The following is a 17,587-nucleotide window of genomic DNA, read 5'->3' on the forward strand; positions in this document are numbered from 1 at the left end:
TCCCCTTCTAAAAATAAAAATTTGGGAGCAAAATCAGGGTTTTTTGGAAGAAGATTTTCAAGTACACAAGCCAATATAAATACTTTCTATAAAACATCTGTGATGGTAAAAAGCTCAATATAAACCCTGATAAATTCTCTGGGTGGTGTAGTTTCCTAAATAGGATAATATATTGGCCGGGGGGGGGGGGGGGGGTTGGTCACCATTTTCGTAGCTCAGGAACTTTTCAAAAATATAATGGCACCTAAAAAAACATCATCAAAATTTGCCCTCTAAAAGCTCCTTACGTTCGTGCCCTGCTGTGGCCCCCTAAAGTAGCTTACATTGACATGTGGGGTATTGCCCTACTCGTAAGAAACTACAAAACAACATCTCGTGTGTTTTCTCATTTTATCCTGCCTGAATGTGTAAAATTTAGGACTAAATAATAATAAATAAATATATTTTTATTACCTAAAATATAGCAATGATGTGAAGTACAACATGTCATGAAAAACAGGCTGAAAATAAACTCAGTAGGATGAAGTGTTCCGACTGCATATCAATGACAATGACAATGAAAATGAGCTGCATCTCTAAGGGGTTAAACATAGTGTGCTATAATGTATGACCAAGCATTGTGCCCAGGGTGTAGAATATCCTAAAATCGCATTCATTTGTTATCCGTGACATGGAACACTTAGGCGCTAGGGGGGGTCCATCTGGCCGCAAGTTTGTGGCCCGAATATGCATCCGACCCGGCAGTACAGTACCATACCGTACGCGGGGAAAAGATAGAGCACATGTTAATATGAATGCAGCCTATCTCATAGATCCCGATGCTGTGACTGTGGTAATCTTCCTGCACAGTGTAACAGATTGTGAATCTGCAGAAGGAAAGGGCTCTGGGAACCACCTCATTAGCATAATTTGAAAAGTTGAGTTTAGAAGGAAGGAGGCCTTGGATAACAAACATAAATAGATTATCACCTGAATCTATGGGTAAGTGTCCCTGGTTTTACCTGTTAGCATAACCTCAGTTAGTTAGCTGGGAAACTAATAGTTAATGGCAACACAACAGGGTTCACATTGAAAGGCATTAGTTACATGTTAATTGAATCATTCCAGGTCAATAATAAGTATTGACTACCTGGCACGTTACAGTGTGTCAGCAATTTGTGGAACAATTTCAGCTGTCAATGTGTCCATTCTGCAAACGACATCATGGCAGACATGGCAATCCTATATTAGTAGCGTACATTGTAGCGTATCTGAAGATCATCAAGCTGCATACAACAGCAATTACCAAGTAACAATAATGCAAATTAGGCTGACAGTTACAATAGATAACAAATCATTGATTCACGTAATATCCAGTTACATTGCAAAAATCATAATCAGTGTCATGAAGATTCATCCAGGTTGCAAAGCAGATGCTAACATGTACCTTCAGAATATTCTTGGAAAATGCCATTAACGCAATCTAAATTTGCGACAAAACTATTTTCTTGCCCACATTAATGACAATGGTGACTACTTATACACAGCATATAAACTTCAAGGCTGCTCTCCAAATAATTATTTACTTTCCCAAAGAATTCAGCATTCATAAATAAGTGTCCTGACATCCCTTATGATGACTGGGGTAGAAATGTGAATTGATATCCTGTACAATATTCTATATAATACTGCAGCTACACCTTAAAGGACATCTACTACCAGGATAAAGGATTGTAAAGCAAACATACTGGCATTTTAGTGTGTGCCCCCTCTGCCAGGATCTGATCTTCTTTTAGCTTCTTATGTTTTTTTCTTAAAAAATGGTTTTTAAAATTATGCAAGTCAGTGCGCTTGGATTGCAATCCTTCATCCTGGAAGCAGATTTCCTTTAAAAAGTTTGAGCATTTCCCATGTCTAACACAAGGTGGCAGACAAACACATACTATTGCAGAACATTGAAATGACATATCAGAGCTGTCAACAACCGTAACCTTAAGCAACCAACATAATGTGCAGAACAATGCGCCCGCTTTAAAGTACAAATGGTTAATTTATCAGTAATATGTATATGTATATATATATATATATATATATATATATATATATATACTTACCGGTCACTTTATTAGGTACACCTGTCCAACTGCTCGTTAACACTTAATTTCTAATCAGCCAATCACATGGCGGCAACTCAGTGCATTTAGGCATGTAGACATGGTCAAGACAATCTCCTGCAGTTCAAACCAAGCATCAGTATGGGGAAGAAAGGTGATTTGAGTGCCTTTGAACGTGGCATGGTTGTTGGTGCCAGAAGGGCTGGTCTGAGTATTTCAGAAACTGCTGATCTACTGGGATTTTCACACACAACCATCTCTAGGGTTTACAGAGAATGGTCCGAAAAAGAAAAAAACATCCAGTGAGCGGCAGTTCTGTGGGCGGAAATGCCTTGTTGATGCCAGAGGTCAGAGGAGAATGGGCAGACTGGTTCGAGCTGATAGAAAGGCAACAGTGACTCAAACCGCCAACCGTTACAACCAAGAGAGGCAGAAGAGCATCTCTGAACTCACAGTACATCGAACTTTGAGGCAGATGGGCTACAGCAGCAGAAGACCACACCGGGTGCCACTCCTTTCAGCTAAGAACAGGAAACTGAGGCTACAATTTGCACAAGCTCATCGAAATTGGACAGTAGAAGATTGGAAAAACGTTGCCTGGTCTGATGAGTCTCGATTTCTGCTGCAACATTCGGATGGTAGGGTCAGAATTTGGCGTCAACAACATGAAAGCATGGATTCATCCTGCCTTGTATCAACGGTTCAGGCTGGTGGTGGTGGTGTCATGGTGTGGGGAATATTTTCTTGGCATTCTTTGGGCCCCTTGGTACCAATTGAGCATTGTTGCAACGCCACAGCCTACCTGAGTATTGTTGCTGACCATGTCCATCCCTTTATGACCACAATGTACCCAACATCTGATGGCTACTTTCAGCAGGATAATGCGCCATAAATCTGGAATCATCTCAGACTGGTTTCTTGAACATGACAATGAGTTCACTGTACTCAAATGGCCTCCACAGTCACCAGATCTCCATCCAATAGAGCATCTTTGGGATGTGGTGGAACAGGAGATTCGCATCATGGATGCGGCAACTGTGTGATGCCATTATGTCAATATGGACCAAAATCTCTGAGGAATGCTTCCAGCACCTTGTTGAATCTATGCCACGAAGAATTGAGGCAGATCTGAAGGCAAAAGGGGGTCCAACCCGTTACTAGCATGGTGTACCTAATAAAGTGGCCGGTGAGTGTAATATATATATATATATATATATATATATATATATATATATATACATATATATATATATCATATGGCAGTGGTGCCTTATACATATGCAAGAGGAACTACTATATGCTTAACCATGCTGAGCTCAAAGTTTCAAGAAGGAGGATTTGTTACATAGAGAATTACATTTCATATGAATTAATACATTATATACTGTGCATGTAAACAGGACTCTTCTGCATATTGACCTAGACATAACTGGGGTTCCACTGAGAATGCTACATAACACTTCAGGTCAACCATCCAAAATATGATAAATGACTTATTAATTCATTGACTCCTTAGGGACAAATCTACTTACTTTTGGTGTACAGCAAAGATAGAACCCTCTTTCGGCTTGGATATTACTATGCACATAAACAAGCGTGTTGCTTGTTCCTCATACACCCATCACCTTCAAACTGATTTTTGTTACTGCAAAGTTCCTTATATAGTTGTATAATGGGTTCTTGCGCAGATCAGATAAACAAATATGCTTTCTGTGTTTACGGATTTCCAGTGTATAAATATAACTATATTCAGATGAATATAGATGTTTCCATGTGTACTTAGCTGTACGGTGCCACAGGGGTGCGGCTCTGTGCGCCTATTGCCGTCTATGGGGGGCGTATGTGTGGCCACAAGCTTGTATATATGCCCCCCAAACGTCCATGTGATTGTAGCCTTATATATGGAGTGAATGTTAAGGATAACAATTGTTTGCTACATGTTTATTCACAAATACATTTGCATTCCAGCCAGACTGTACACCTATATGCTGGAGAAGAGCCGTCTTGTCAGTCAAGCCTCAGGCCAAAGCAACTTCCTTATTTTTTACCTTCTGATAGATGGGTTGTCTGCTGAAGAGAAATATAACTTATACCTCAGAAGCACAACTGCACACAGGTAAGACAATGGCTACACACAGCATTATGGTTTCTTATTGTGAACGAGGTTACAATCACACACATGCAAACACATATGTATATACAAATATAAAGTTCTACACACATACAGACATTTATACACTAACATATACAGTATGTACACATCCATATATTTATACATACACATACAGTATATACACATCAAATATGCACACATACTGTATTGGAAATACACATTATATACACATACATATAGTGTATATATACATCATATCCTTAGACATACAGTATATAAAAACACCATGTACAAACATACATAGAGCAAAGCCGCATTTAAATACATATGCACACACATATATAAGGCATGGTCCTTATGGTAGACACCATATGGACATACAGTATACACACACCCATACAGTTTTTACACACATATACAGCATATTGTGACAGAGTGTCTGGAGGAGTGGTGGATGGGGTATACATTTGCCCAAGGTACCTGACAACTGCACATTTCTAAAAGCAATTTTTCAGACGTCTCTGCACCGAGTTTTTTCTAAAAACCAACTAGGGACCTGTGTTGCTGGAGTGGGGAAGTGAGAGTGGGTCCCACTCTAACCGGACAGTCCTGGTTTTGGGATGTCCGTATTATCCGCTGTGCTGGGCTGATATAAGCTGCGCAGTGCTGACCCGCAGGGCTCACTCTGCACCTGGGGAAAACAACTGTGAGTTCTGCTGTGTGCTGTCTGGTAGGTAGGAGAACCTACTGGCCAGACGACCTAGGACTTTATATTGTTTATACTTTGCTTTTACTGCCGTTTCTTTTTATTGAAAATAAAACTGGTTGTTGCCAGTTGCACCAAACGAACTGTGTCATTGCTGTGTCTCGCAAAAGTGTCTGTCTACCCAAGGAGATGACCACCCCGATACCTAATCCCCTTACAATATATACACACATACAGTACATACACACCATAAACACACATACCACATATACAATGATATACTCTTACACACATGTATATACTATCAGGCAGGGTCATCAGTCACACATATGACTTCATGCTGCGTAGTAGCTGCAGACCACATAGGGGAAGTGGATAGCATGAAGAAACGATGAGAGATTCCTAGTACTGCCTTTCTGGTGTCCCGTCCGCTGACATTTTGAGTTTCCAGCTATGTGCTTTTGAAGTTTTGTACTGTTATGTGTAGCATAATGGGGGTCATTTATTAAGGGCCCGATTCGCGTTTTCCCGACGTGTTACCCGAATATTTCCGTTTTGCGCCGCTTGTACTTAAATTGCCCCGGGATTTTGGCGCACGCGATCGGATTGTGGCGCATCGGCGCTGGCATGCGCGCGACGGAAATCGGGGGGCGTGGCCGAACGAAAACCCGACGTATTCGGAAAAACCGCCGCATTTAAAAACCGAAAATGTGTCGCATAAGGACCGCTTACCTTCACCTGGTCCAGCTCGGTGCATTCCGGCGCGATGAGTTTACTTTCAGCGCAGCAGCGCCACCTGGTGGACGGCGGAAGAACTACCTTATTAAATCCCGGCCGGACCCGAATCCAGAGCGGAGAAGCCGCCGCTGGAACGCGAATGGACCGGGTAAGTAAATTTGCCCCAATATGTATATAATGCACATCCTTCACACTTTAAAGTGTGACACAGTAGGCCCCATAATAGCTGCTATGGCTTCTAGCCCTGTAGTTACAATTTTACAGTTATTCCATGTAGTTACACCCTAAGCAGTAAACAAGTTTGTTCCTCTGCTTCCACCTCCTTCTCGTAACTCACGAGTAGATATAAAGGGGCACATTTACTGAGGGTCCAAACGCCGCATTTTCGTCGGGTTTCGCAATTTTTTCCGTTTTGCGCTAAATTGCCCCAGGTTTTTGGTGCACACGATCGGATTGTGTTGCATTGGCGTTGGCTTGCATGCGACACAAATCAGGGGGCGTGAACGTCGGACAACCCGACTGATTCGGAAAAACTGCGGAATTTAAAAAGCAAATTTTTTTTTGTTTGAAGACCTCTACCAACTCCGTTCAGTGTGCGCCGCATCAACAACAACTCCCCTACCGACAATACTTGATCCAGACCAGTGTGGCTACTGTGTTCTGAAGATCCAGTCAATTGGCAGCACCATACGGACCCCCCCCCCCCCTTTCCACTAGTGTTGTGCCTGGTACAAGCAAGCCTCTATCTGGTGAGCCTTATTCTTATCACCTCATCATTTTCTTACCATTCTTACAAAATATTACTCTATGAGCGCATGCTTGCTTTTGTGATTTTATTAAAAGCTTGATTTTAACTGATAATGTTGCTACTCGCTGGATAAGGGTGCTTTGTTTGGTTCTAAAAATGCACTAGAGGCAGCCAATCTTTGTGCTGATTGGATATGGTGTTTTCTTGAAACTCATTTTTGAAAAGAAGCCACATTATCCTTCTGAGGTTGGATGTAATCTTAAGAGTCTGGAGTTTAGTGATATATTTTTAAAGGACATCTACCACCAGGATGAAAGACTGCATGCAAATTAGCCTGAGGGGCTCCAGGCTCCATTAACACCTATGAAGCCTGGAGCCCCTCAGGCTCATTAGCATACAATCCTTCATCCTGTTGGTAGATGCCCTTTAAGGAAATAAATGATAATTGACTAAAGTGTCTATATGTGAAAGGGATATGCCATCGTTCTGTACATCTAGTGATTTGTGCTGATGACAAACATATTGTTTATTTGTACTGAGTTTGTATTTTTACATCAAACACTTTAACTACAAGGCAGTGTTGCCTGTTTTGTCAAGTCTATTGTGTCACTGGCCTTTCGTAATAACACGACAAATGTGAAGACTAAACAAAAAGGATATCTGCTCAGCCTGAAACCTATGATTTTCCTTATTTAGCAAGGCATACAATTAGCATAGCACTCTACTAGCACAGAATCTATTTACGATCAGAAATGTGCATAGCCGTAAACAACATATGTCACACGTACAAAGGATACACAATGCTATTCCATCTTAGTGTGTAGCAAGCCATTTTCATCTCAGAAATAGGTTAATAGAAACTCTAAATGTAAAAATTATTTCAAGGTAACAGAAGCCATTATAACTGTTTTGTCAACACAACTGAGTAATATCATATGTCAAAAAGTTCTATATATATATTTAAATATACATTATTGTTTATTATATGTATATAATACATATACAGTATATATATATATATATATATATATATATATATATATATATATATATATAATGAATTTCTATAGAAGATTACCGCCATTTACACCTCTATTTGCACAATGGTTGCGCTTTGTATATTTTATGTCTTTGAGAGTACCACCCATATATATTTTATATTTTCCGTTCTGATACTTTCATCTGTAATACAACAGCCATAATATGTCGTTACCATATGTTTTATGAATGGCCACAAATAACACCTTAAATATTTACCTTTTAAGTGCTGACATATTTAAGAGAGAATTCAAAGATTTAGACATTTTGGGGCACATTTACTTACCCGGTCCAGTTGCGATCCGATATCCACCAGGTGTCGCTGCTGCGCCGAGGTCCGCCGGAGTTCACCTTCTTCTCTTCAGTGCATGTAAGTGCGTGTTAAGCGTCACAAATGCTTTTTAAATACCGCGTTTTTTCAGACTCCATTGGGTTTTCCGATGGCCACGCCCCGGATTTCAGTCGCGTGTAAGCCAGCGCCGATGCGATACAATCCGATCGCGTGTGTCAAAAACCCGGGGCAATTCAGGGAAAAATGCCGCAAATTGGTAATACTCAGGAAACCCGGCGATTCGGCCCCTTAGTAAATGAGCCCCTTTGCATTCTAAAAAGTACTGCAATTACCACAGTGGCAGCCACTGAATGATGAATATAGTGAATTTGTAGACTACCTAGTTTAATTTCATATCACCAGTAAGATGGCTTACTTTAAACCACAATTTTTGGTAAACGGGGGTGTGACAGATATATTAGGCTATTTCACCATATAGCTATGTTTACTGTGATCAGACAATATAGAGATCAGTGGATAGTGGATTTTTTTGTTGAATCCTAAAAAAATCCCATCCCTATTTGTTTGGAAAGTGGAGATCAGCGACTAGAGTTATTCACACTTGAAACTGAAATATTCCTCTAAGCCAGAGGTCCCCAACCTTTTTATAACAAGGGACTGTCTGCATGGCACATTTTTTCCAGAGAGCGGTAGGGCTGTACTTCTTAACATATGGTCACTGAAAAGACATTTGTGTTGCAGGTAATAGGGCATTATAAAGCATCTGTCCTCTTTTAATGCCCCCTATCATGCAGCTGCCCTCTACTACTGCCCACTTTTCATCCAAACAATCTCTGTACTTGGCTGCATTCATTTCTTCTTTAATTGCAACTAGTCGTCCTGTTCTCGCAACTGAAAAACACCCCCATAGCTGCCACCACCATGTTGGGATTGTATATGGCAGGTGGTTTTCTCAACACATATCTCTTAGATTTAAAACCAAAAATTTCAATCTTCATCTTATAAGACCGGAGAATCTTCTCACAGTCTGGGAGTCCTTCAAGCGTTTCTTTGCAAACTGTATGCAGGCTTTCATATTTCTTGTACTGATGAGAGGCTTCCATCGGCGCACTCTGCACCCTGGAGGCTGCAGTGATAGTTAACGGTGTGGAACTTTCTCCCATGATCTTGGGGTTCTTCTTTACCTCTCTGAAATAGGCTCTTCTCCTATGACTCTTTGAACTTTGAGTGCTGCAGAAACTCTTCTGTAACCATGGCCACATCTCTGGTTTGCCCCAATTCCGTCTCTGAGCTTCTTAGGCAGTGGCTTAGACCTCATGATTCTCATGTGATCTGACATGCACTGTGAGCTGTGAGGTGTTATATAGACAGGTGTGTGCCTTTCCTAATCAAGTCCAATCAGTTGAACTTAACACAGCTAGACTCCTATGAATTTAAAGGGATCAGAATATGTTCCGTACCCACTGTATAACTGCGCCTGATGCTGGATGATAAATCTAGCATAGTTTAAAACTGTGGAGTCATACTTTGTACCATTTAATAGCTGGTAAACCTATGCCTTGTTGTACTAGACATGCAAGTGTGCAAATTCAAAGTGCACCAAAACTGAAATGGTGCGCACTTCCAGAGCAGTGCAGGGGGCCCCAGATTCATGAAGATCCCTACACAATTCTTGAATCTGGCGCACCCTGCACACTTCACAGGAAAACTGCACATAGTGATAACTATAACTGCACATTTTTGATAAATGTGGGCAAGTGATCACAAACTGGTAAGTTTCACTGCTTTTACACTCATAGAGCATATGTCTAAAAAATTATACCATTTACGCTATTTATTGTACTATTTCATCCATTCAAATATTGTGTATAATTTTGCAGGAACCTTTGCTTTAATGAAAGGCTTTATATCTTGTGTTTAATGTGGCAAAAAACAAATGTTGACAGTGAAGAACAGCAGCAGATGGTCATAAATTTAGCAGAAAATAGTTAATAATTAGTACTACTGTCAGTTATCATGGGAGGACTACTAAAAGCAAATATAAACTGCTGTCTTCATAGTGATTTGTTTTATCTCCCGGATAAAAGATAAATAAATAGCGTACATACTTGAGAATAAGCCAGGTTTTTCAGCACACTTTGTATTATACTTGAGTATACAAAGTAAAAAAATAAAGTTAGTACTCACCCTCTGGTGCTGATCTCCAGCGTCCTCTTCTCAACGCAGCACCTCTTTGGGTTCCAAGCAGATGCACGTCTCTGCAAGCACAGAAACTATGACGTGACAGTGTCACCACCTGCTGACGTCATAGTTTGTGTTCCAGTAGATCTCATAGACATGCATCTGCTGGCCTGGGGTGGTGCTTCAGGGAGAAGAGGGTGGCGGGGGTCAGCGCCGGAGGGTAAGTACTAACTTTATATTTTTAAGGGGGGACTCTGCTGGACATTTTATTAATGGGGAAACTCTGCTGGACATTATATTAATGGGGGCATTCTGCTGGGCATTATATTAATGGGGCACTCTGCTATGGACATTTTTTTAATGGTGGTGCTCTGCTGGACATTTTATTATTTGGAGGGGCTGCTGTGGACATTTCATCAATGAGGGGAGACTACTGGACACTTCATTTATTAGGGGGGACTATTGGACATTTTATTAAAAAGTAGCAGCTGCAATTCCCACCCTAGGCTTATACCTATATGGTTGATGAGGTTTAATGTAGATAAATGTAAAGTTATGCACTTGGGCCATGGAAACAAAAAGTATAATTATGTTCTAAACGGTCAATTACTTAGTAAAACTGAAGCTGAAAAGGACTTGGGGGTATTGGTGGATGGTAAACTAAATTTTAGTGACCAGAGCCAGGAGGCTGCTGCTAAAGCAAATAAAATAATGGGATGTATCAAGAGAGGAATAGATTCTCATGATAAAGACATAGTTTTGCCCTTATACAAATCCCTGGTCAGACCACACATGGAATATTGTGTACAGTTTTGGGCACCAGTGTATAAAAAGGATATAGTAGAGCTGGAACGGGTGCAGAGGAGAGCAACCAGGATTATTAGGGGAATGGGGGAACTAGAATACACTAGACAGATTAAAAAAATTGGGATTATTCAGTTTAGAAAAAAGACGACTGAGGGGAGACCTCATTACAATGTACAAATACCTGAACGGACAGTACAAGGATCTCTGCAAAGATCTTTTTATACCTCGGCCTGTGACCAGGACAAGGGGGCATCCTCTACGCCTAGAGGAGAGGCGATTTTACCGTCACCATAGACAAAGGTTCTTTACTGTAAGAGCAGTGAGACTGTGGAACTCTCTGCTGCAGGAGGTTGTTATGGCGGACTCTATGTACATGTTCAAGAGAGGCCTGGATACCTATCTGGAGAGAAAAAATATCACGGGTTATGGGGATAAAACATTTATTTAATTCTTAAAGGTTGGACTTGATGGACTTGCGTCTCCTTCCAGCCTTATATACTATGATACGTGAGTCAAAATGTTTTCCCAATGTTTTGTGGTAAAAATAGCTGCCTTGGCTTATACTCAAGCATATGTGGTATATATACTCCAGTCCATTTAACTGTTTAAGATGTCATTTTCATTAATACCATTTTGAGAACCTTCAGAACTTTGAGATACCATTTATGACCTTTATAACATTTCTTATTTGCATTTACATGGCTCATAAAATCGTCAAAAAGCAGAGGTTTGGACATTTCAAGAATTTTTTCGCTGCAGGGCTTACTGCAAGGGGTGATTATTTTTATATTTTAATAGATCAGGCATTTCATGACACAGGAATACCAAAAGTATTTATTATTTTAGTTGTTTATTTGTATATGCCTGGTGATTTGAAGTTTTATTCTTTTTAAGAATTTTTTATATTTTTTAAATGCTTGTTATTTTCTACTTTTTTAGGCACCCTAGTGTGTATTGCAGTATATTGTGAAAGTAAAGCTCTTTTATTTCCAGCACGTGTCTACTGTATAATACAGCAGATACCTGTCCTGTGTGGAGAGTGCTCAGCATGTGAGCTTTCTCTATACTACCTTAGGCTACATTTACACTACAGTATGGGGAAAGTATATACGGCCGACGTATATGCGGCCGATATACGTCCCCCATACACTTCTATGAGCTCACGGCGCCCTACGGGATCGGTACGGTGCAGCACACGTGCGGCACCGTACCGCTCCGTACCGCTCCGTAGCCCGGGAAAAGATAGGACATGTCCTATCTTTTCTCGTATTACGGTGCCGCGGCCATATATCGCTATGGAGAGGTGGGGGTGAGCTGCGCTCACCTCCTCCTCCTCTCCCCGTTCTGCCGTGAGCCCGCGTGCTACAGTGCGGCGGGCTCACGGCAGTGTGAAAGTAGCCTTAGGCTGCATTCACACGAAAATATGAAAATGGCATATGGCCCAGGGTCAGCTCCAGGTTTCATTAGGCCCCTGGGTGGCAGAGCCTCAGTAGACCTCTTTGCAGTGAACTCTCATGGCAGCATAAACAATTTAGAAGCACAAACAATCCCTTATTTCCTAAAATATTCCATAGTTTATCATCCCAAACAGCCCTGTCATGGTCAGTTTGGAGGTCATCTACCCAACAGGGCAAATCGAAAAATTTGTGCCTCCCTACTCCCCGCCAAGTAATAAATATGAAGCAACACAGCTGCTGGAAAACATAAATCAGCTGCTGCAGAACCTTATAATACACAACTTTTCTACTGCAGAACCTCATAAAAATCATCTAAGCTTCTGCTTAACATCAAAATACACACAGCTGCTGCAGAACATCAAAATACACGCCTCAGCTCCTGCAGAACATCATAATACCCAAATTTTCTGCTGCAGAACTTTATAATACACAACTCATCTGCTGCGGAACCTCATAATACACATCTCAGCTGCTGCAGAACCTCATAATATGCAATGGAATTGAAAAAGTTAACATTTTGAATTTCTATTGTACAGATCCACCACATATAATTGATGTCCTGCAGTTGCATTGACCAGATGTTAACTTCTGCTTCCTGTATGATGAGTGCATGAACATTGGAGCATTGTTGGGTAGCAGAAGCTTGCACCCACACTGTGCAGTGAATTAGCGCAGTAGCAGGAGAAAGAGGTCCCGGGACTGAAATGTAAGGCATACCAAAGCAGAATATAGTGAGATAATGTTATGATCATGATAGTAGGGGGAGCCGAGGAATTCACCAGCTGTTGCATAGTGTAGGCGTGTTGAATTACTCATCGGTGGAGCCATGAGGCTCTCAGTAGAGCACCTCAGGCTCATTTACATATGTTATAAAGCTTATTTTCTTTGAAATCAGGCCGTTCTAAAGGATAAAAAAGAAGGTTATTGGCGATCTCGATGGGATGGGGGGGGGGGGGGGTGAGTATAAGCATTAACCATCATCTAATCTTATGGTAGATGTCCTTTAAAGCAGTGGTCCCCAACCTTTTTTTTGCCCAGAGACCAGCTGTAAACATAGATTTTCTCCGGAGACTGGTTGGTGGGGGGATGCAGTCTGGTGTTATAGTTTCACAGCCAAAAATGTATGTTTGCATGTCCCACCATAACTCCCTTGTCTCCTTTCCTGCATCATGCCTTCCTCCCATGTTCCTTTTCCTTTCACTGCCCCCATCCTCGGCTTCCAATGTCCCCTAATGTTCCTAAAATAATTTATCTAAATAAATCACCTACTCAATACAAATAAAGGATCAAACAGGGACAAAAAGATACAAAACAAACTATTTATATAAACAACTATAGATATCACATGTGCAGAAACATACATCCGGACAGATGTCATTGATGTGACCCTTTCATGTTCCTACACATGTACTATATGTACATTTTTGGTGATTAATATTTTTAGTCTAAACCACACGCAGAAAGTCATATGTACAGGCAGACACACATGCAGGCAGGTACAGATACATGCAGACAGACACACATGCATGCAGGCAAACACACATATGCAGGAAGATACAAGCAGAGATGCATTCAGGCAAACACAGATGCATGCAGACACACATGCAGGTAGGCATACACATCATCACACATACAATTCTCTCATTATATGGATCCACTAGACAGACCACCCTGTGGTGTCTTCAGCTTTAAACCCTGGTATCATACAGAGCCGTCTTCACTGGTCTCCTCCTCCACCTCTTTGTCCCGATTTCTGAGCTGCCAGATCTCAGCTTTACTACAGCTCCAAATAAAGAGGTCATGGGGGAGGGCTTAAACTAAAATGTACTGCATCACACAGGGCTCTGAATGGTTCATTTACCTGTGCCAGGCTGTGCCTGTACACACCCACATCTATCCGCCTGTATTAATAGCTTGAATAGCTATTAATGCAAGCTTATTTAGCCTATATTAATAGCTATACTCTAAATACTATCCATGTATTTACAGATACATTTAATACTATATCTAAAAGACTGTTTCTCTATTGAGAGTCCAAATATAAATAAATTCCTAAACAAACCCTTTGATTACAGGTCAGAGACATGCAGATATAAGCTTGTATGTAGTGTGTATCATGACACATGATTTTGTGTCTGCATTTGTTATTGTTAGTTTTATTAATAATCGCAATATCTTCAGTATTTGCCACTCATGTTTTATTTATCTGTTTCCCCCCCCGCAGGTATCTCAACCAGACAACACCAACAGAGTTATTAAGCACACAAAACAGAGAGAAATTAGCTAACCTCAAACAAGCACTGAATGCTCTGGGATTTAACAGCCTTGTAAGTTGTTCTGAACTGGGATTTGCATGAACTGGCTTAAATAATTTAATATTTCACAGCTAATTAGAAGACTTCGCTGATTAAAAAGCAAAGTGATGGTGGCATTAGTATCACTATGAGGAGTGCACAGATAGGAAAGCCCATAGATTACACTAAGTGTTCCCAGGTTCCTGTTCAGCTCCAGGCGACATTGAATAACGCGTTTAACTAAATATACCAGTTGTACATTTGTGAAAAGCCGCTGCTGCTTAATTCTATTTATTTTGATATATGAGCCCGGGGATTGACATTGCAACCAATCTAGCAATGGCTAAGCAACCCAAACAAACCAGGTTTCTGCTGCCGCTTTTACCTGTGATTTGGCTGCTACTAGCCTTAGATTTTAACCTTTGCATTGCACTCCAAGATCTCTAGATCTGTCATTTAAAGGCAACCAGCTATATTACTATATACTGGAATACTGTATCATATCCTATAAAACACCATAACACAGCATTTATGCATCTGAAGGTTTTCTACAGGATTATACAGAAGAAAAATTTGTTTCTGTTTTTTTTTTTGTAAAGGCCAGTGAATATCTGTTACTGTATTTCATAACTTTTTTCATCAGTTATTGTGTGCTGAAAACAGTTGTGGCGACTCTAAGATTTGTAAAAAGAAAATAGCACCTATGCAGCTGGATTTGTCTCACAATAACCGATGCAAAAAAGCTGATGTAAAAACTGAGTAGTAAACTGGCCCTAATTTTGCCTTTTGAAGGATTATACCATAGAACATAACTTTTCTCTATGAATTTTGCTCTATGGAGCTCCTCTATAAGCATAGTATTCTAGTTTTATTTCTACTTGATGTCATTAACACCTTCAGTGTATTGATATAATCCCCTATTTTATCTGCCAATAAGGAGATCCCGCTAATAGATCCCAATGGTTTTCTGGACACTACTACACTATGGTCCAACTCTGCCCAGAGCACCACAGTGTATCAGTGCTCAACCTTTATAATTCTGGCTTTCAAGTACGTATACATGGCCAAGCATCAGCTCTGTTTGCTGGATGAGAGTGTAAACTATGTCTCCTGTTTAGGGCATGAAACTGTGCCAAAATACAGGGTTCACTGAGAAAGGTGTGCAGGTCTGATGACACCTCCAATATAGTAGTCATGTGAAAAAAATGTGTTAGGTGCTTATCAACTGGATTAAAATTTTTGTTTAAGTGATACATGTAGGAGAAAAAGCAGAGCGTCATAGGAGGTACATATAAATATATGCATGACCAAATGTATCTGTGTGCAACTTGTGCAGTCTCAGTCAGAGTGATGAGCTTACTTCACTATCCATCATTTTCTGCAGGAGTCTGGCAACAACTAGCTGGATTACACCAGGAAGTGAATATTCTCAGCTAGAGTAACAGCAATTTTACTTATAACTTTTTTTTAAATTTGTAACTTTTTTTTATTTATGAGGCATGTTGTGAGACATACATTTATTGAAGTAGAATAGTTGTATATAAAGGCCATAGGGTAGACATATTTATGCAAACACCCTTCCTCCAGGGAAAATAAGGAAAAAGCTAATCTACACTCACCGGCCACTTTATTAGGTACACGATGCTAGTAACGGGTTGGACCCCCTTTTGCCTTCAGAACTGCCTCAATTCTTCGTGGCATAGATTCTGGAAGGTGCTGGAAGCATTCCTCAGAGATTTTGGTCATATTGACATGATGGTATCACACAGTTGCCGCAGATTTGTCAGCTGCACATCCATGATGCGAATCTCCTGTTCCATCACATCCCAAAGATGCTCTATTGGATTGAGATCTGGTGACTGTGGAGGCCATTTGAGTACAGTGAACTCATTGTCATGTTCAAGAAACCAGTCTGAGATGATTCCAGCTCTATGACATGGCACATTATCCTGCTGAAAGTAGCCATCAGATGTTGGTCACATTGTGGTCATAAAGGGATGGACATGGTCAGCAATAATACTCAGGTAGGCTGTGGCATTGCAACGATGCTCAATTGGTACCAAGGGGCCCAAAGAGTGCCAAGAAAATATTCCCCACACCATGACACCACCACCACCAGCCTGAACCGTTGATACAAGGCAGGATGGATCCATGCTTTCATGTTGTTGACGCCAAATTCTGACTCTACCATCCGAATGTCGCAGCAGAAATCGAGACTCCTCAGACCAGGCAACGTTTTTCCAATCTTCTACTGTCCAATTTCGATGAGCTTGTGCAAATTGTAGCCTCAGTTTCCTGTTCTTAGCTGAAAGGAGTGGCACCCGGTGTGGTCTTCTGCTGCTGTACATCAAGCTTTGATGTACTGTGCGTTCAGAGATGCTCTTCTGCCTACCTTGGTTTTAACGGATGGCGATTTCAGTCACTGTTGCCTTTCTTTCAGCTCGAACCAGTCTGCCCATTCTCCTCTGACCTCTGGCATCAACAAGGCATTTCCGCCCACAGAACTGCCGCTCACTGGATGTTTTTTCTTTTTTGGACCATTCTCTGTAAACCCTAGAGATGGTTGTGCGTGAAAATCCCAGTAGATCAGCAGTTTCTGAAATACTCAGACCAGCCCTTCTGGCACCAACAACCATGCCATGTTCGAAGGCACTCAAATCACCTTTCTTCCCCATACTGATGCTTGGTTTGAACTGCAGGATATTGTCTTGACCATGTCTACATGCCTAAATGCACTGAGTTGCCGCTATGTGATTGGCTGATTAGAAATTAAGTGCTAACAAGCAGTTGGACATGTGTACCTAATAAAGTGGCCGGTGAGTGTATTAAGTACATAACCTAAAATTGGTCCCAGTAAAAATAGAAATTGTCTGCAAAAGCAAAACATTTATGCAAAAACTTTAACAGATAAAACCACTTAAAAATATAGGAAATAAAAATGCTTGTTATTGAGGTGTGAGGATCTCAATCTAATAATTTTTTTATTTGGATGTAATAACCCTCCAGGGGGTCACTAGAATTGTGTATAATAATGATATACCCTCATGAACGACGTGTAGGTGTCTTAAATATTTTCAAAATTAATATGGTCAAATAACGTAATGTTACATATATAAAACT

General features: G+C 40.7%; 1 protein-coding gene across 2 annotated transcripts in view; it reads left to right on the plus strand.

Annotated features, from left to right (window-relative positions):
• Nucleotides 1–17,587, plus strand: part of MYO16 (myosin XVI) — a 272,125-nt gene that overhangs the window by 155,504 nt on the left and 99,034 nt on the right. For both annotated transcript variants that reach the window (XM_072135556.1, XM_072135555.1), the window contains exons 16-17: nt 4,062–4,209; nt 14,398–14,500. In XM_072135556.1, coding sequence (XP_071991657.1) covers nt 4,062–4,209; nt 14,398–14,500 — 251 coding nt within the window. The remainder of the gene's footprint in view (nt 1–4,061; nt 4,210–14,397; nt 14,501–17,587) is intronic.

Source organism: Engystomops pustulosus, chromosome 2, assembly GCF_040894005.1.
Source record: "Engystomops pustulosus chromosome 2, aEngPut4.maternal, whole genome shotgun sequence".
Lineage (NCBI taxonomy): Eukaryota > Metazoa > Chordata > Amphibia > Anura > Leptodactylidae > Engystomops > Engystomops pustulosus.